Source organism: Schistocerca nitens, chromosome 1 (assembly GCF_023898315.1).
Source record: "Schistocerca nitens isolate TAMUIC-IGC-003100 chromosome 1, iqSchNite1.1, whole genome shotgun sequence".
NCBI classification, from domain to species: Eukaryota; Metazoa; Arthropoda; class Insecta; order Orthoptera; family Acrididae; genus Schistocerca; species Schistocerca nitens.
The window spans coordinates 766492864-766514347 of NC_064614.1; the positions used below are offsets into that span (position 1 = coordinate 766492864).

The following is a 21484-nucleotide window of genomic DNA, read 5'->3' on the forward strand; positions in this document are numbered from 1 at the left end:
AGTTCTCGCCTGTACAGTTCAGTATCCTTTCGTTAATTACACGATCCACTCATCTACTCATCTAGTCTTCAGCATTATTTTGTAGCACGGCAATTCAGAATCTTTTATTCTCTTCTTATATGTAGTATCTATGGTCCACATTTCTACATCTGCATCAATACTTCACAATAAACCGGTTGGTGTGTGTCGGAGGGTACTTCTGGTACTACCTGATCCCGGCCTTTGCTGTTACATCCACGAATGGCGTGTGGGCGGAAGACTGTCGGTAAGGCTCTGTATTAGCTCTAATTTCTCCAATTTTCTCGTTGTTGTCACTTCGCGAGATGTATGTGGGGCGAAGTAAAACGTTATCCAACTCTTTCCGGGAAGTAGTTTCTCCAAATTTCAACGGGAAATCTCTCTGTGATGCACACAGCCTCTTTTGTAGCGTCTACCACTCGAGTTTGATGAACATACGAATATCTCTATAACGCTCTCGAACCGAATAAACGATCGCGTGACGAAACGCTCCGGTTTTCGTTGGATTTTCTGTGTCTCTCGGTCAGTACTACTTGATAACTGTCCCAGGCTGATGAACAGTACTCAAGAAACGGTCGAACCAGCGCTTTTTAAGCTACTTCTTTAATGGATGAAGTACATTTCTTTGAGGCTTTTTATATGTATCGCAGTCTGACATCTGGTTTTCCTAATGTTTCTTTTATGTGGTCATTACACCTAGGTTTCTCTGGATAGGCTACTCCTAGTTATTTTGCGCTCGTTAATGTTTGAAACAGCTTGTCAAAAAAGTGCAGTTGTAAAGTAATAGATTTCTTTTCCTATGTTTACTCAATATGTTACATTTGTTTCCATTCAGAGTCAACTGTCAGTTCCTGCTCCATTTATTAATCAATTAATCAACTGTTGGTCGTTCTGCAAATCGTTGCTGTCTTCTGGGGTAGCTACCGCCTTATAGACAACCGAATCATCTGTGAATAGTGTCAAGGAGCTTCCGTCGTATTCTTCTATATTATTTTCATTCTGTGTAAACAGTAACGGTCGTACTACACTTCTTTTGGGTATCCCCGAAATCACCTAGACATTGTCGATTATCTTCAATTAAGAGCGCCGTGTTGAGTTCTATTTGCAAGGAAGTCTGGAATCCAGTCTCAAATCTGGTCACATACTCGATAAGCTCTTTTCTTTCACTAAAATGTATTGCGGGACACTGTCAAATGCCTCCCTGAATTTAACAAAAGCAGCATGTACTGCAGCGCCGGTGCTGCAGCGCTATGGTTCTCATAGAGGAACACAGCGAACTGAGTTTTGGAAGATCACTGTTTGTGGAATCCATATTGATTTTTATAGAAAAGATTTTCGTTCTCCAAAAAGGTCATTATTCGTGAGCATAAAACATGTTCAATAATTTTACAGTAGTAATCTGCACTACTGCTTTAGAAAACGTTTTTTCAGAAACTATTTTATTTCTACTAGTAGTGAACGTTTGAAACTTTGAAGCCCTCTCTGCCCCGGCCATTGGTGTTTTTTTTTTTTTTTTTTTTTTTTTGCGAAATAGCAAAATTGATGTACTAGATTTAGTGTCTCGTTTTCTAAGCTAAATCCTTGATTTAATTTGGGAACATTTCGTCGCCCTGGTTTTACTTTTGTCGATATTCAACGTATAGCGCCTTTTAAAGGTACTAGCTACTTCGTTCAACTGATCCTGTAGGCCCTTTGCCGTTTCTGACCGAATTATCGACATACCAAAGAAATTTTATTTGAGTAATATTGGGGTTATGCCATAAGCCTGACCCGCTCCCCACACAGCTAATTCTTTTATTTCAAGCTCTTCATCTCACTGTCGGAGCAGTCTGGTTTCTATATACATAGCAGATAAACTTTTCCTCTCTGTTAAGAAGGAGCCAGTATTGTAAAAGCCAGTCCCTGGATCTAGAAATCTACGCAGATTTTAGAAGTATTAATAATAGTTATTTGTAAAGAATCTGAGTGGCTAAGCGGACTTGCTTTTGAAATCCAAACAAATAGCAAAACATAATGTATCTACAGTTACTTAGACATATCCCTAAAATAGCCAGACTCGGAAAATTGGCTCTGAGAGATTTACAAAAAGTGACGTGAGATTTTTGCAGCGCCACATGAACGCTCGCTCACAAACGTCTCCTAGCATAACTGTTTACAAATTATATATATATATATATATATATATATATATATATATATATATATATATATATATATATATATATATATATATATATATTGTCACACGGCTTGCGCTGCGTCTAAAATGCCGTTCACAGCCGCCACGGTGTTGGTGCTTTCCAATTTCGCACGGAGTCAGATGGCGCTGTGTATGATCCGTAGAGTTCAACATCCTCGTCCAGTCATCCAGAGACGGATTTACTGTGCCTTCCCCGAATCGACTAAGCCAAACTCCAGTGTGGTTCCTTTGAAAATGATATGGTAGGTTCCTGTTCAGTTCTTCGTCAATCTGTCGTCGACGGGACTTTATAGACACTAATCTTGTTTCTTTCTTTCCCAATGAGGCATCTCCTGATATCTAAAATGTAAGAATCAAAGTGGTAAATAGACAGACACTGTTCTTGCGACAGTGGTATTTCGTGATGGCCATGCTATTCGTTATGTCCTCATCAAGATTTTCCGTGTGTCTGGTGTGTAATTGCGGTAGTAAAGAACATGTTTCCATGCGTCCCCCGTATTCTTGCCTTTACGCAGCTCGTGGTGATAATGATTGCTGCAATGGTTCAAAAGTGAGTGCAGGTGGAACGACGATTTTCATAAACGAGTTCAAATTTAATGCGTACAAATGTTGTTGGAATTACAGACAATTGTATGTGAAATTCTAATCTCATTTCGTTTTGTGAGTGTGTCATGATGAACTGCTGAAAGCTCAGTATCTGGCGTTTTAAATTACATTACTGTGGACAGGACGGAATGTAAAAAAGTATTAAAATCATCCTAAACCTTCATCACTACACCTATTTTTTCTTATTTGTCTGCAACAACAGTTAGCCCCCTGCAATCAAAAATTGTTATCGTTTCCCATTAATAATTACCCTTTACAAGTTGACGTCTACAAATGGTCGTACAAGCCGTAAACATGCAGTTTCGCAAGTATGCACAGCAGTTCACACGTAGGGTCTAAATTGCATAACTACCGAATTAATTCCTGCAAAAAAGTCAAATGTTCGAATAAACATTTGCAATTTTCATAAATTAAGACACATCTGTGTTAATTCTTCGAACACGTTGCTGAGCGATCACGATTTATAAAAGTGGCGTAAAATATGCGTCAGATTCAACTTCAAATCTAATTCACATTGTTTATACGATACCAGTACCCGAAGGACAAAATGTTACACCATTAATCGTCGTACTCGAGCTTATGGTATCGCGAAACGACTGATTACATTCATGTCCATCTGTCACCTCGAATATGTTAAAAATGTACATCGACTCTGGGGTAACATAATGTATGCAGCCTTTGTGTTCGAGAGGCAGATGCGAAGAACAGCTGCCTCTGCATTCCCGTTTATCGAAGATATTCACGCCTCCGACGTACCTCTTCCACCTGTCCCACCTCTCCGGCTGTGCGGGCCACGCGCCGTGAGAGCACACACTGAGGGTCTCTTTCGGTAACTTGAAGAGCTACTCTTGGGTCAATGGAAATTTGAAGAAAAGCCTAAGCTGTTGGTACTCATCTGAGGACGTCATCTCATCAGCTAAAATACACCTTCCGTTTTTCCTACGACGGCTTTGGCTCACACAGCGGAAAATACTGATACACATTTATTATAAATACTGGCTCCTATAAGTACACCCATAGCACTGTTATTCTCAGTTTTTATGCTGCGAAGGACGTCTCCAGTAATAACATACTCTTTCTCTGTAGAAGGCACATTACGTGTCATCACCGCTTGACAAATGAGGGCTCGATGTTTCGTATGACAGGCTGTGAAGAGGCATTTGTTGCCCATTTACTTGAAAAATACAGTTAGACGTAACGAGAATAACCGCACCAAAAGTCGTCTGGGTGGACTGTATAATACCCTGCAGTAAGTATAATGCTCAGATTAGCCACTAAACAATAAAGTCAGGTTTGGACGCTACATGATTTTCACAGTGCTATCGCCTGTTTGAAATCTGCCAAAACTTGTTACCGTACAACATAAAATTGAATTTTTTTCCTTGTGAAATAACAAAGCGTAAAGGATTAAATGAGTTATATCATGCAGTCACAAAGTAATATACTATAATTTTCATAATGCATTTCTAGGGCGCAGATTACATGTGTTAATGCAAATGCTCTGAATCTCTTCATTTATGATGTCCCTGCACACTATCCTGAATTTTACGAAGCTATCTGCCCCTTACAATATGTGTTAATTAGCGAACTACGTAATTCTGATGTATGTGCTAAGACTTCAAGCTGAATTAAATGGTGGTGAAGGAGTGCATTTCAAGAGAAGTCGGACTTAACATTCTTCCTCAGAGTTCACAAGAACGCTAAGGGAACTGCTCCTCCAAACTCCTTGTGGAAAAGTATGTGCCTTGTGGGGTTGCTGGTGAGCCTCAGTACAGAAATCCTCTGCAATTTCAAAGGAGGTCAATATTCAGAATATCTGCAAGTACCTACGCAACAAGGGCACACGTCGTCATACTACCGCCCGTTCTTTTTTCCTGTCTCTTGCTTTGCTGAAGACTCAAGTTTCGTCAAGGATTACATGCTGACGAGCTGAGAGTGAAGCTCATGTATTAAATATGTACGTACATTATCAGTTACATTTGCATATATGTATTCGATAATACTTTACAGTGCGGAAAAAATCGACTTACATCTCTGACCTTTCACTAATCTCTTTCACCTTGTCTGAAAATGACAGTGACTGGTATGTGATTGGAGTACGGGATTGTTTTACAGCGTTTTCAAAGTACTGATCCTACAGCACTCAACTGTAGTTTGCGAACAAAGCGTTGTCCCTCCTCCAACTACTCCTGTGCAAAACCCCTCACTGCTTAGAAAATATGTTGCTTCTGACTGAAGCTATCGGTAATCCGTAAACTCTATGCGGGAGAAACGAACAGCACTCAGGAGGCGGTCGCCCACAAATACTGTAAACAGTTCCCTTCGCAGAGGCATCACACGTTCCCAGAATTTTCCCAGTGTATCAGAATTGTTCATTTGGTTCCTCTGCTATTGATTTCATAGTGTTGCTCTTGCAAACTGAATTTATGGAAGTGAGTCGATTACTACACCACCAATACCATACTCGAAGACAAATAAAATAAATTATATGTCCCATTGGTTTTCATTGGCCTCGTAAACTGACAATACGACCAGAAGAGCGATGTGCTGATCACATGCTACTCCGCATCCTGATTCAGCGACGCCTGTGGGATGAGGATGATACGGCGGCCGGTCGGTGCCGTTGGGCGTTCGTAGCCTGTTTCGGTGCAGTTTAGTTTTTAGTGGCTTTCATTACGATAAAAGTTGCTTTTACTCGCTTACTTAACATTACAGAAAGAGTCTCAGTTAATCACTCATATGTACGTTAACATATATTAGGAACAGTTGTTGCCCAAACACGCTGTGATCCAACTAGATCCTAGAATCACAACTTTCTCACTACACCATGATGTCGAGGACAGTAGAAACGAAGAGCAGTCTGTAACTGCACAAGGAGTAGGGCAGGAGGCCGCCCTTGTTTAAGGAACGGTCTCGGTATTGGCCCAAAGGCTTCGAGAAATTATGCAAATCTAATTTATGGTAGCCGTAAGACTATTCGCTCCACCCACATCTAATAGACATACATGTCTTAAGCACAGAGCTGAGGGTATCTGTGAGAATTAAATGAAGCTAGTCATATATCAACAATTTTTCATAATACGTCAACACTCTGGAATGGCTGTGAACGCCACTCGTAAATATAGAAGTGTTCGTTAGCATATGCCTGTGATGTACTTGACAGTTCGTGCGTTTCACGTAAGCTGTGCCTCCTAAATCAATGTTGACACTCTAGAGAGAAGTTTCTTACACTTCACGCATATCGTTACATTCTAGATCAGGGTGTTGCCCTAGATACTGCAGCATGTAAAGTTCAGTTATCGTTAACTCTAGTGGCAAAAGTGAGTTACTGGTGGTCTCTTTCAGTTTCTACGATTTTCCACGCTCGAGAATGATTTGATATATATAAAAGTAAAAAACTGAGGAGTGATTTGTAACAGCAAAATACACTGACGGGAAAAAGTCGCAACACCAGTAAAACAAACCAGACTGCAAACGAGAATCAACAAGCAGACAACAGGAAGGGTGATTTTCGATGAAGAAAGGAAGATGAGATCCGAGAGAATGAATAAGTACTGGGCTGACAGGAAACTGAAAAATCCTTTGTATGAAGTTGGCTAGAGTGGTCCAATGAAGGCCATAAAATGTAATAAATAAATAAAATGAAATTTTGACAATAGATTTTTCTAGCTAATATATTTAACTGATTGACATTGCAAAATCACAAGTTAATGTAAGCGCGAGAGAAGCCATTGTAAATGTGAAATGATGCTACATTAATTACCAGTTTAACCGCCAAAATATTGAATGAAGCATGCAAACGTGCATGCAACGAGTTATACAGGTATCGGAGTCAGTTTGTGGGTAGGAGTTCCATACCTGTTGCATTTGTTCGGTCTAGAAACGGACGGTGAATCCTGTTTGTGGATGACGCTGGAGCTGTACTGAATGCTATATTATAATAACGGTATGTGGCCGAGTGTTACCCTGTTGGGAAACGTATCCTAGAATGCTGCCCATGACTGGCAGAACAACAGAGCGAATCACCAGACTGACGTACAAATTTGCTGTCAGGATACGTGGGGTAAGCACGAGGGTGCTACTACCGTCGTAAAGAATCGCACCGCAGACCATAACTCCAGGTGTAGGTCCAGTATGCCTAGCACGGTAATAAGTTTACTGTGGGCCCTCAATTGGCCTTCTTCTAACCAACAAACTGCCACACTGGCACCTAGGCAGAACCAACATTCATCAGAAAACGTAGTTTCACTCTTCCTTCTATGACCTCTCTCTTGACACCACTGACGTCGCCAATCGTGGTGCTTAGAGGTCGTGGAAAGCGCACTACAGGCTGTGTGGGTCGGAGCTGTTCTTGAAGTAAACGATTTGTAACAGTTCGTTATGTCATTGTTATGCCAGGTGGTGCTCAGATTGCTGCTGCAAATACAGTACGATGCACCACAGCCATACGCTGAACACGATAGTCTTCCCTCTCCGCTGTGCCATGCAGCCGTCCGAAGCTCAGTCTTCTTGCGACCGTACACTTTCCTGACGACAGCTGCCTGCAGTCATGTACAGTGGCTACATTCCTGTCGAGTCTTTCTGCAGTATCACAGAAGGAACATCCAGCTTCTCGCAGCCTTATTACACGACCTCGTTCAAACTCAGTGGGGTGTTTATGATGACGTCTTTGTCGCCTTAAATGTATTCCTGACTAACAGCGATTCATCACGTCTAGTCTGAAAGATAACTAACACTCACGACCGTTGTTTAAAGCAAACATAATTTTCTTCCATATATTGGAGCGACCGCCTTCATTCTCATGCCACTAGCGCGAAATTTGAATTGACATTATCTTTCAGAAGTAGAATCACGCCTACGAACTTGCGTTTATGTCGCACAATTTCTTCTTGATGTTGCGATTCTTTTCTTGTCAGTGTAGATATGTAATATTTAAAATTTCGGCTTCTCGTGAACAGTTGTAGTTCACAAAGCGTTACAATGCATTCAATTTTTTTGGCATTGACGTCTGTTTTTTGCTTTTACTGTACCTGGCTACAGAATGTATTGTATGCATCTCGCATTTTTTTCGTCGTAGATGGAGTAGTTTCCGTTAACTGCGTACTACTGGTCTTCTATAGCCTATTTTGCACCGAGAGTTTTCCCATTATTTAACGGTCATCGTTAAAATCCTAAGCCTGGTACTTTCAATTCTTTATTACGAGCTTGGCAGAGCGTTGTGGATGACAGAATGAAACTAGACCACGATTGTTCTATAGGAATCGAATTCGAGACAAGTTTACTCATTTCGTTTTGGAAATAACACAGCAGCAAATGTGATGACCACATTATTAACCTCGTAGTCCTCTTGATAGATTGGCAATTAATATCGCAACATTGGTAGCCTTGACAATAAATCATATAAGTGCTGTCTCTTTCTCAACAGTAACTTTAAGATCTGTTGCCAGGAGACGTGCAATATTTCCCTTGTGCGTGGGCTACCGGATCTTCTGTTACAGGTATCGAAGAGTACGTTCACCACTACCTCGCGAGAGCCGGCCGGAGTGGCCGTTCGGTTCTAGGCGCTACAGTCTGGAGCCGAGCGACCGCTACGGTCGCAGGTTCGAATCCTGCCTCGGGCAGGGATGTGTGTGATGTCCTTAGGTTTGTTAGCTTTAATTAGTTCTAGGTGACTGATGACCTCAGAAGTTAAGTCGCATAGTGCTCAGAGCCATTTGAACTATTTGAACCTCGTGTGACTGTTGATACAGCTGGCTGTTAATGCCAAGTTCTCCATCGAATATCCGGGAACGTATATTTATATCCTGCTATTATTACTTGATCCTCATAACTTACTTCTGATGTTATTAATATGTCTTTCATAGATTTTGTACCTGTTGCAGCTAAATCTGGAGACTGATAAAAGAATCCAGTTACCTATTTTCATCTACATTACTCTGTTCCAAAACCGACAAACACTTTCGAAATTCGATTCCGCTTTCTAGCAAGCACTCGTATCTAGATTTTGCTAAATCGCTGCAGGCAAAAGTCGAGATGATTCCTTTCAAAGGACACGGCCGATTTCCTCTCCCACCCCTGAGACAATCCGAGCCTTTTCAGCGTCGCTAATGACCTCGTTGTCAGTTGCACTTTAAATTCTAGTCTTCTTTCGTTCCTTTTCCGTGGAAGAGTGATTCTAAAATAAAATTTTGTGATCTGATGCGGTCTGCACATGAGTACACTAATGTCGTGTGTGACTACAGATTTTTCAAAAGGAAACCCTCTTACTCTATGACATTTACGAAGAATTCTTAGAAAGCTAAAATTTACACGTTCTCCATTTTTGGGTCAAGAGCAAGATCCGATTTGCTTTGACCCTTTACTTACTGTGTGATGTGCTGAGTTTACAATGCGAAGCGGTCTATTATTAAACGTTACGTCAGTTGCCTTAGTAAATGAATTAAGCTGTTGGTAAGCTATGCTATTTATTCGAAATATAGTGTGATATACGAGGATATAGTTAATGTGGAACCTGAGAGCATAGTTGAAATTGGTGTTAGAAAAACTAGTAGCGATTATATTCATATTCTTATTTTGACTAATATTTGGCTGTTTCTTTTCGTGCTTGGCATGATATCCGAAGACAAGGTTAGGCAGGAATCTAAGACCACAATTCAAATTGTTGCGAGCGAAACGATTAGTGATTGTAATTATACTGGTGTTTCTTACAATTATTTCTGTAATGTGGAATATTAGTTAAGGGATAGGTTAGCCAGGAATCTGAGTAGCACAAATAATTGCGATTGAAGCGAGTAGTGATTTTATATATAGTTCAGATTCTTACAACATATTTGGCCGATTTTTTCGAATGTCACGTCGAGGAGGCGCGGCCCATTTGAAATCACTTGTTTTTTAGAGCTCGTATTGTCATTAATGGTGGTTCACTATAGTGGTGAGTGATTGTGTTCGTGACCTGGTTTGTGGTAATGGTTCAGTTGAATTCGATCTAGTCTTTGATGATTACTGGTTATTTATTTGTTTTTTTTTTTTTGTTCCTCAACTGTTAGCTTTCGTTTACGGCTTGTTCATTTGTCATATTGAAGGCTTGTATTTGTCATTTGGTTTGGAGTTCTGTTTGAATAATTTGTGGTTTGCAGTTCAGTTTTATTTGTGTATGTGTAATATGTTTTGTGGTCTGCCTTCATTAATTTGGAAGTGTCTACGGTTCGTTAGTTTGTTTTATGAGCATTTTAATTTAGTGAGATTGCAGTTTGTGTCTCGAACAAAATGTCTTCGAAATGAAGATTTTCAGATTCATTTGGGCGCGGCGTAGGGGATGTACAGATGAATTAAAATTGCCATACTAGTTTTTATGGTTGTGTGTGAGGAATTGTAGTATTGTCTTCGTTTGAGCTATGTAGGTCAAATGAAATAATAGATTACAGTTATCAAGCTTTTGATTTATTTGTTCCTTTATTCTGGAGGAATTCGTGTGTACCATTTTTCGATTATGTGGCTCTTTCATGGGGGTTGTGTCTGGCATCAGTGTCTTCGTTTCAAATACATATGTCTATTGTATACTGTGATTCCACTTGTGTTGTTTATGTACATTTTCATTTCGTTCAGTCTGGATGAGTTTTTTTTTTTGTTTTTACTTTTCGATCAAATTGATTGTTGGCTTTTACTTGATTAAGCAAATGTGTTGGGTGAAGTCGTGTATACTTGGTGTAATTGAAGTTAGCATTTACAAGTAAGCGTGGACTTACTCTTGTGGTGGATGTTTCTGTTTGCTTTACTTTCTGGAAGGGACATGTGTTTCAGCTGATTGTTTTCAGTTCTGTACTTCCTTACTTTCGTTTCCAGGGTTTTGTTTTTGGTAGCGATGCATGCGTTTATGTTATATAGGCCCAAACATAAATAGCGACATTGCTTCTTATGGTTCGTTTTTTGGTATCACTGTCTTCTTTTGACCTATATAAGTCAGGCGATTATTGATAGTTTTTACGTTTATTCTGAAATAATTTGCGTGTGGGCTGCTTTTTACTTATACGATCCTTTGCGATGGGGATGTATGGAATCATTGTATTTCTTTGAGCAACATAGGCCTATAGTATGCTACGATTCCAATTTTTTTCTATACCTTGTAGCTTTATTGTGCAGGAATTCCTTTAATTTATTTTAACAAGTAGTTGTTTGGCGGGGGGGGGGGGGGTTTCTGGCATCGCGGTATTCTCTGAAGTATATCGGTTAAGTGGTGATTTGTTTTTGTAATTTCTGGAGAGTCATTCTTTTGTAATTCTATTATGCTTTGTGTCGTTGTTTTCCCTTGGCTTATATTGTTCTACGGTACGATGAAATTCTACTTGTTAGATTTGAATCGTGACGTAAATGTCCTACGTTGTGTGAAGGCTTGTGTGTTTGTTGTATTTCAAGTTAGTTCTAAGGCAGGCTGGGACGGTTGCTTGTTGTGAATGTTTATGTTTGCGATTTAGTTTGTATAAGTGGTGTCCAGCCTTTTGGAGTGATATTTCACTTATGGATATTTCCTTCTTCACTTGTAAGCTTTCCTTTTCAATATTTTCGTTCTTCAGATTGTAGATTGCTTGTTTGTTATTTGTTCCCACATATTTGTTCTTTTGCATAATGTTTAGCTCTTTCGTAGTCTCAGAAAAGGCGTGTTTTGGGATTTCGCTCGTGATTTAATAAATTTCATATTTTTAATTTTTTTCTCACTTTCTAGTTTCGTAGATTTTCATTTGTCAATTTTTTGAGAACATTTTTCTTTGAAATAGAGTTGTTTGTTTATAGACAGTTTTTCCGATGGAGTCGTCTTTCTCTACTCATTTCTTTGCAGAAAGGTTTCATGTTAGGCATTTTTGTTCTTATTTCAGTATGTTACATTTCGGGGTTGAGAAGTTCCGCCTTATGCAAGGTGTCTTGCATAAGGCGGAACTTCTCATCCCATTTTCTTAGCAAGCACGGAGACAACAAGAAGAACTGCACCACAAGATGATTATGTTACATTTCGGTAGTTTTTAATTTTTGTTTTCCTGGTTCGAACTGCTAATTACCTTTTCAACTTTTTATTGGTTATTAATAATGAATGTTGGATATTTGTTGTTCATTTGTAGGTGTAGTTTCGTCTGTAAGAATGATTTCACGATCTTCAGACAATACAACGGGTGATGATATCTAGAGTCATATTAGATTTCTAGGTTATATTGGCCTCACTACTGAACTCGTTAGTTGTAATCATTATAACTAGTTAATCTAGTTGTCCAGAGTCCCTCTACATGTGGAAATGTCATCACGATAACATCCGGAGACCTCTTTTCTGGGGTTGCTAGTTCTAGATATCTAGGTCGGATTTACGTGACACTGTGCGAGTGACTCATTTCCGGACACATAGATATCGTATGTGCCTTAGTGCTCATATTATTGGATATCTAAATTTCTGGTTCGGTGTGTATGTTTACATGTAAGGTGTTTGTAAGATGTCAGTGTTTTAGGCGTATGTGTGGAAGCGTATCAGATTACGTGTTTGTGTGTCTTTGTACATGTTTCTACACATATATGTGTGAATTTGTCTATTTGAATGTTCGTGTGCGTGTCTGTTCGTGTGTCTATTTCGTTTCTGAAATGAAATTACTTTTTATTCATGATTAAGAATTTGGTTATCCACTTTTATCACTTTTTGGGCTATGTTTTTGTCATCGATACACGCGCTTCAGTTATATAGATCCGATGAAAGATTACGATATTGCTTCCCATGTTTTGGTTTGCTGTTTACGGTATAACAGTCTTCGTTTGACCTAAAAGGTCACGGGAAGAGTTCGATTCCAACTATTCAATTTTTGTATTTTTATTTTTGGTATATTCTAGATATATTTCTGCTTATAAGTTTCAATTTTCTTCTTTTGCTGAGAGGACTAGCTGGTATCGCTGTCTTCCTTTGAGCTGTGTAGTTCAAGACAATTATATCAATTTCTTATTTTCCGTGTATTTTACTTCCGTTTATTCCAGATGTCTTCGTGTGTCCTATTTTTCGATGTCTTGATTGCTCTGGAATGTTCTTACGTTTATTAAACTTTTTTAATATGTCCCCGCCCAAGACCCTTACATTCCCGCGGTTGTCTCATTAATTTCATTTTATTTGCTGATTGATATAATTCGCGTGGCTATTGTGTTTGTTTTGGGTGGCTACGGTATATAAATTGGTCGCCATCTAGTAGGATATAATGGACCCTGTTATTAAATGTCATCTATGATTGTCTTAGTATGTAAAGTAAATAATCGTTCTTCGCGTAACATGAGGTCATCGGTCAAATCAGATGGTCGGAATCGGATCTTCATGTATTCTCATTTTTCCTCCATAATTTTGGCATACATTAATTTGCCCTTAATAATGGTCGTCGAGCTACGTGATTGCCCTTTGAATTACTTGAAAAAGAGTACAGCAACATTTTATGTAGCCTGATTCACACGAAAGCGCGTTTCGAACTCTTAATCGCCTTCAGTAGGCGTAATACGTTCATATGTTCATCATATAACGTTTTTCTTCACTGCGTTTTGAATATTGGAATATTAGAATATTCCCTTACATACCATGTGTTGCGTCAACACCCAACGGTAAGAGATATTGATCGGTTCTAGCGTAATTCATCAGATTTTCGTACTCTTTTTCTACATTTCGCTAACTTTGTTTGGAAAACTGCACTGCATATTCAACTTTTGTTTCTCAGATTTTGAAACGCTGTTTATGCTTTCGAGGACGATGCAGCTACTTTGTTGCTATTGCACAGAAATTCCTATTTACATAAGTAAATGGTAAAGAGACGCTAAAGGAATATTTTATAAATTTTAACGCGAAATGCGTGAAAGAAGGCTGCTGTACGTAAACATGAGGTTTTCGCGTGGTTGACAAAGACCTATATGTCAATAATCCATTAACAATTGGCTATGAGTTTCATGGATTTCCTGTCGCAGTAGTTGTGTGCGTAATATCAATCTTTCGGCAACTTCATCTCCACAAGTTAACAGCATAGAGCCGTCTCGAAATCGCTGAATTTCTATATGCTGCCAGAGATTATTTCCATTTCTACATTCTACGTACATTGACACACTGCAGATTTTGTTAGTAGGTGGATATCTCAGCTTTTTTCTCTGTTTCTTTTCAGCATCAAGTGCCCGTTTGCATACACCACCATGGATATAGCAGCTGTGCCAGTTGTTGTTGCATTTTCTGACGACAGATTGTGTGTAGGGATAACTTTTACGTTTCATCAAACATAGTTCTGCGTTTTTCTCTCGAGACTGTGATTAGGCAGCTGCAGAGTTGCCGGAAATCACGATATAAAGAATGATTCAATTACCCCTGTCACTGGGTTTTACGCAGCCCGCAAAGCCTTCAAACGCCACATACGAGATTTTCATATTCTCTCGCTCACTACGTGCGAACTGCTAGTCCTACAGAAGAAATGAACAGGATCTTTTTGTAGGAAATGCAACGTAGTTAAATTTTATACTGGGATACGTTTTCGCTGGAGGTCACAATTTGTCGACTTATTCAAGGAAAGGCGTTTGAAGGTGACTTTTATTCCTTTTTACTTGAATAATTCGTAACCGACGGCCTCTAGAGAAAATGTTTCCTGGTAAAAATTTATCTACATTAAATTTCCTGCAAAAAGGTCCCATACGCTTTTTCAGTAGGACTAATAGGTTATGCATAGCGAGCGAGAAAGCAAAAAAGTTTCACATGTGGTATATGAAGGCTTTGCGGGTTGGATAAAACCTAGTGGTAAGGGTGGCTAACTCACCTGGGAATAATATGGCGCCTGTGCTCTCTACAGTTTGAGATTACTTTCAAATCTGGTGCTGCAAGAAATCCGTGAAGCCTTGATGCACTTATAGTAACTGGTCACTATGAGGGCACAGTTCACTTTGGAGCACTGCTGCTGAGTTTCCCACGTTCTTGTTCACACCTGCGCACAAACTAGCGTGCTACGCAGACGCGAATAATCTAACATTATCATTTTCCTGCGTTACCTGGCACTTGGTTTCATTAAACGACGCTATCATGCTTGGGAACATACACGGGCGGTGGTTGCTGCGGTTGTTTTGGTGTTCACTCCAAAGAATAGTTTGATGCAACGCCGCGCGCTAGTTTACCCCGTGTCAGCCTTTGTATCTCTAAATTACTGCTGCTGCGTAGATTCATATGAAAGTGCTCTCTTTCATGGAGCCGTCACTGCATTTTACGGTTTTGAACCCCCCACACTTTTCTGAGAGTCCAAATACACAATACCTTCATACTGTAGTAAGTGACCTATCAAATGTTCTCGTCTTTCAATTATGATGATACTGTTGATTCTTTTACAAAGTTGTATGGTTAATAAAATTCTGTATGTTTCTAAAACTATTTACATAGCATGTGGATCGTTGACCATTACATCGAAAGTCGTGATCGTCTTGTACCTTGATCCGGAAGGTCTTTTTGCCGTGGAACCCCTAATATTCGCGTGCGAAACTGTCGTTCTTTACGTTTTAACATTTCTCCCTGTCCTGAAAATGTAATTTTGTCTTAGTTGTCAGTAGTTTGAAATTGAGAAAGACTGAATATGTATCTGGTTGTTGCTAGTACTTCTTAATTTAATTTCACTAGTTTACCATTTTGATCTTCGGAAAACTTTACTTTTCCTGCACAGTTTATTGTAATTTCAGCAAAGACTGCAGCACGCATAAAGCTAATGCTCTCATTTCAGAATAGACTAACAAAATCCATGAAACTTCTATTACAGGACCAGCTATAGTCGACAGTGTGAAAAGTTCCAAGGTACATCACTTTCGCATAAATTTGATCATAAAGGGTCAAATAACAGTTGACGGTATGATTTACGTTTTACTATTTCCTACATTTTAAGTACCTTGTACCCAGGAATATAGTATAGTGGTTGAGCTGTTAAGTGTAATAAAAAGCAATGGCTAAGTTACTCGCCACCCCAAAGACACAAAACCAGCGTGACGAAACAAATTTTTTTCGATTTGTGTCCATACCTACTCACCGCATCTGGCCCACCTACTGTCATACGTAAGTTTAGTTATAATTTCATCGCCCCGATGCTCATTTTAATTAATTTGCGTATTAAACATGCCTGCAATATGAGCAACCAAACATTAAGTCATTTTAAAATCTCTTTACCGCCTTATAGACAACCGAATCATCTGTGAATAGTGTCAAGGAGCTTCCGACGTATTCTTCTATATTATTTTCAAAGGAGCTTGTGCAACAACGTAAAACAGAAGTTTTGTGAACAGCTGCAGTTATCTATATGAATATTTTTTTAATATTTTTATTAGCGTATATTATACATAGAATGTAAAGTTTTCTACAGATTTTTCATGAAGCCCATACTATTCAATTTTTTTGTACTCATATAACCAATGGAAATGTGTTTTTAAAGCTGCGCTACTTGTCAAACGCATTGATTGGTAGGGTTTCACTCAGTGCTGCGCACCTGGAGAAGCATGTTCAGCAGGGCGTACGTTCCGTTGAGCACCTGTCGGCAGAAAAAAAGTAAGTTCAAACAGTATAATGGGCTAATGAATGAAATTCACGAAATGCAGTTTTCCGATGACATGTAAAATATTGAAAGCAACTCATTAAAGATTTGAAACATTGATTTCTTAAGTAGTATTGTGTCCTGCTTATTATGTATGAACGCCTGTTTTCAATCTTTTTGTAGTTACATGCATCTTATTTTTATCATATTAACATTAGGCTTACAGGCTACTGTGATTTGTATGAATTATCAAACAATATTTTCTATAGCGTCAGGCTGTCATGTCCACATTTGTAGTTCGCTGCATATAACCTATGTAGTTGCAGAAGGAAACCATTGATCAAACATATGTGAAGACAGACGACTATGTTGTGGAATGTTTTCTGTAATAGATCAACGTGTGTGGGTGAAATGACATTCATACACAAACGAATTTGCTTAATATTTTTGAGACCATAGTTGTCAAATAACGAGATGTTCTGTATCAGTTGTACAAACAATGTGAGGAATAGTACGAACTCTGAACATTATGACCACCTACCCAATTACCGGTGTGGCCACCTCTGGCACGGATAACAGCGGCGACGCGTCATGGTATGGAAGCAATGAGGCCTTGGTAGGTCGCTGGAGGGAGCTGGCACCACATCTGCACACACGAGTCACCTGATTCCCGTAAATTTCGGGGAGGATGGGGATGAGCAGTGACGCCACGTTTAGTCACACGCCAGATGTGTTCGAGCGGATTCAGAAGTGGAGGATTGTAGGGCCAGCACATCAACTGGAACTCCCCACTGTGATCCTCGAGCCACCCCATAACACACACATGACTCAGATAGATAGCGCACCTTTTCCATTATAAACTTGGACAGAACGCTCACAGGTACTGAGTGCGTGTCCTCGCCATGTTACACTGCTATTGCCTAGACATCGATAGTACCACACCATTACACTCCTGGCATTATGAAATGGTGCATTATCTTGTTGCAGAATGCCACTGCCGTCTGGGAGAATGACCTCCATGAAGGAGTGCACACGGTCTGAAACTGGGATACGAGACTTCTCGACCGTCATAGTGCCTTGTACAAGCTCCGCTGGAACCACGGATGGCCATGTAATTGTTCTCCAGAGCATAATGGAGCCGCCGTCTGATCGTCTCTGTCATACAGTACAGGTGTTAAGGAGCTGTTCATCTGGAAGGCGATGAATTCGCGTCCTCCCATCGGCATGATGGAGAAGGTATCGGAATTCGTTAGACCGTGCAAATTCTGCCACAGTGGCGATGTCCAGTGCCGATGGTCACTGCCCATTTCTGTGGCAGTAGCTGATGTCGTGTTGTTAATATTTGTAGGAGCATGAGCAGTTAGCTGTAGAAGTCCATCATTACGAGTATTCAGCGCACTAGGTGTTCAGACACACCAGTACTCTGCCAAGCAATGAAGTCTAATCTTAGTTCCGCCACAGTTCGCCACCTGTCCTGTTTTCCCACTCTCTAATGAGGGGTGACTGCCCAACCCCACGACAACTGGACGTGGTTTCACTCTGGTTTAGCCATTTTTTTGAAGACATTCACCACAGGACTTCTCGAACACCCGAAAAATAGTGCAGTTTCCGTAATACTCGTCCCGAGCCTATACGCCATTATAGTCTGCCTTCGGTCAAACTCAGATAGATCAAGCTCGTTCTCCATTCTAAACGTGGGCAGCAACCTCACTAATACTACAAGCACTGTGTGTTTGTCTGACTAACAGTCATCGTCACCAGGTTACGCAGCTATCGCCTGGACAGGTTCATATCGACAGTACGTCGGTGCTCATAATGTTCTGATTGATCGGTATATATCTGATGCTTATGATAATTTTTTCACAATTTAACATAGATTACTTCTCACATGAGTCCAGTGCGGCGGCATCTTGATGCTAGCGAGCAATCGTACAAACGGAGAGCCGACAGTCCTTCTTATGCTACATACATTGCAGCGCCAAAGAAACTGGTGTGCGTATTGAAACACAGAGATATGTAAACAGGCAGAATACTGCCGTGCGGGTACGGAGACGACCTCATGAATCCATGGAGCCCTCTACGGCCGAGTGGTTCTAGGCGCTGCCGTCCGGAACCGAGCTGCTGCTGCGGTCGCAGGTTCTAATCCTGCCTCGGACATGGACGTGTGTGATGTCCTTAGGTTAGTTAGGTTTAAGTAGTTCTAAGTCTAGGGGACTGATGACCTGAGATGTTAAGTCCCATAGTGCTCAGACCCATTTGAACCATTTGGACACTGCATGTCAGCAGGGGCAGTTGAAGCTGGTGGAGGCTCTGTAATGGTGTGGAGCATGTGCAGTTGGAGTGATATGGGACCCTGATAAGCTCAGATACGATTGTGACAAGTGACATGTACGTAAGCATCCTCTCTTATCACGTGCATCCATTCATGTCCACTGCGCAATCCGACGAACTTGGGCGATTCCAGCAGGACAATGTGACGTCCCAGACGACCGGAATTGCTACAGAGTGGCTCAGAAACACTCGTTTGAGCTTAAATACTTCCACTGGCCACCAAACTCCGCAGACATGAACATTATTGAGAATATCTGGTATGCTTTTCGAGGCGCTGTTCAGAAGAGATCTCCACCCACTTGTCCTCTTACGTATGTATGGACAGCCTGAAGGATTCACAGTGTCAGTTCCCTCCAGCACTACTTCAGACATTAGTCGAGTCCCTACCACGTCGTGTTGCGGGGCTTCTGCGTGCTCGCGGGGGCCCTATACGATATTAGGCAGGTGCACCAGGTTCTTTGGCTCTTTAGCGTAATTACCCTACCAAATTACGAGGAAAGCCCAACTTATATATTATTTCTAAATGGCTTAGCACATATGTGATACGTATATGCCTTTTCAGGAGAAGGAAAGCAATGTGGTACTTGTGCTATTCCGTCCAAGAGAAGATAATTAGCACTGCAACTATCAGATGAGAAGAAAACTTACTGGCATAGACTGAGGCTACAATATGTACGTTCAAGAATTATCTGCCGTTTGCCAACCTGGAGCAACGTCTGCTTAGACAGCTGGCACGTTTTGCCCACTGTGATCTCGACTGGTCTGCCCACCATCGTCATGATAATGAGCAGGCTGCGTCTGAAGTGAGCATCGCAGTTGATCCAGCCACAGCTGAAGGCCGAATCAGACAGCTTCTCGCCCTGGAACATTGCAGGTCTTATTAACGGCGAATAGCATGGTAAAACTTTTTACAGTCGGTTCCATCGGTGAACCAACGCGTGTGCCCCAAAGGTACAATGCGCATTATTACATTTATTCAGTTTTCCCAATGATTTATGTGTGGATATACATTCTGCGAGCCGAATTTAACGGAACACCTGTGTAAGATCACTTAGATTATTAATGTTACACCTGTTATGAACGTTTATTACGGTTGAGTATTGACCGAAAATGTGATTTCACCACAGTAGCAGATTAAACCCACTCGTACACTGTGCATAAAGGACGTCATTCAGTATAGTTTGTTTGTTCAGTATTATTTACTTGTGATAACAACACCAACTGCTATATCCCAATTCACACTGTACATGAGGAAACATCTTGTTACTTGGAGGTGACGCATGTCTGACCCCACATGGTTTTAAAGAAAATAATGTTATTTAAGTGCACCAGGAAACATGGCTGTGGTTAGTTGATTACTGACATGGCTAAGTGCAGCATTCCCAACAATGTAAGACTGGATTTTAAATTTGGAACACCATCATGGTAATACTAGCCAACATTAAACGCAGCCAATAGGACACCATGATGCACTGCAATAAGGAATAGCAGCATGAGCAGTTCTTTTCATTAATTTTATGGAGCAGACAATTCTTTCCAATTTGCAGTCAGTGACACTGTTAAATATACGTGTTTGAAATACGTTAAACTGAAATGAGTGAGGAGGAACAATTAATCAATTATTGAGATACTCGTTGTGAAGATAAAGAGATAACTGCTCGAGCGTGAATACGGCGGCCAAGATATCTTGTCTTGGCCAACATTTTAATCAATAAATTTACGACTTACACAGTGAAAGTTACCACTGCTGACTATTTTCTCGTAGTTAAATTTGCATTGTACGATCGTATGACCTTCACTGTTACAGCATTTATACTAACTACGATTACACAGTCGACAGAGTAAAGCTATGTGCACAGAAATGCCTGTTTGTGGATTTATGTATTTATGAATAAAGGCCCGAAGTTTACCGTCCTTAATAGAAGCTGCAACATTTTCTAAAAGTATTCATAGTTGATATGAGTCTACTTATTTAATGGTAATTCAGTTTATAATATGTCTGATTGAGTGAGCTCTGCAAGCCGGCCGGTGTGGCCGAGCGGTTCTAGGCGCTTCGGTCTGGAGCCGCGCGACCGCTACGGTTGCAGGTTCGAATCCTGCCTCGGGCATGGATGTGTGTGATGTCCGATTAGTTAGGTTTAAGCAGTTCTTAGTTCTAGGGGACTGATGTCCTCAGAAGTTAAGTCCCATAGTGCACAGAGCAATTTGAACCATTTTTTGAGCTCTGCCCCCGTTCCCTCTATGTATAGTATTTCCACATCTATTAGATACACATGGTTCTATTTTAAGAAGGGCGCAGCAGAGGATGAATTCCGCTTCTTTATTCTCTAGCTTCTGTGACGTTCTTTGAGCCTAGTACAGATCGACCGCCCAGTGTATCCTGCATAGCAGTAACGACTTCTTGGCAGAGGATCTTATAGCTGCCACTTTTCATGACACCAGGTTGTTTATACTACGAATGAGGAAACTTATGCATAATATTTGGAAACCAAAGGGAAAGTTAGTGAAAGCTTAAAATGTTGATTACAGCATTAGAAATTTTACCTGTAAAAGATGAACTGCTCATTTATTTTCATTTATCTGTGTTGTTCCCTGGGTACACTAACGATCTGTTTTACTTTTCAGTGTTTTTACTGAGAAAGTTATCAATAACCTCAGTTTCAAATTCATTATTTGTCGCTATTGCTTTTATTGTATTAAATGCCTCTCGTAGTCATCTTGGGACATGGGTACAGAATGGAGACTATGGATAATGTTGTACAGTTCTACATGTATCTAAGCTAATTGCTAT

General features: G+C 40.3%; 1 protein-coding gene across 1 annotated transcript in view; it reads right to left on the minus strand.

Annotated features, from left to right (window-relative positions):
* Positions 1 to 16299: 16299 nt before the first annotated feature.
* The window catches only part of LOC126200194 (odorant receptor 2a-like), a 69999-nt gene continuing 64814 nt past the window's right edge, over positions 16300 to 21484 (minus strand). The window contains exons 7-8 of the mRNA XM_049936691.1: positions 19398 to 19553; positions 16300 to 16359 (exon numbers count right to left, since the gene is read on the minus strand). Coding sequence (XP_049792648.1) covers positions 16300 to 16359; positions 19398 to 19553 — 216 coding nt within the window. The remainder of the gene's footprint in view (positions 16360 to 19397; positions 19554 to 21484) is intronic.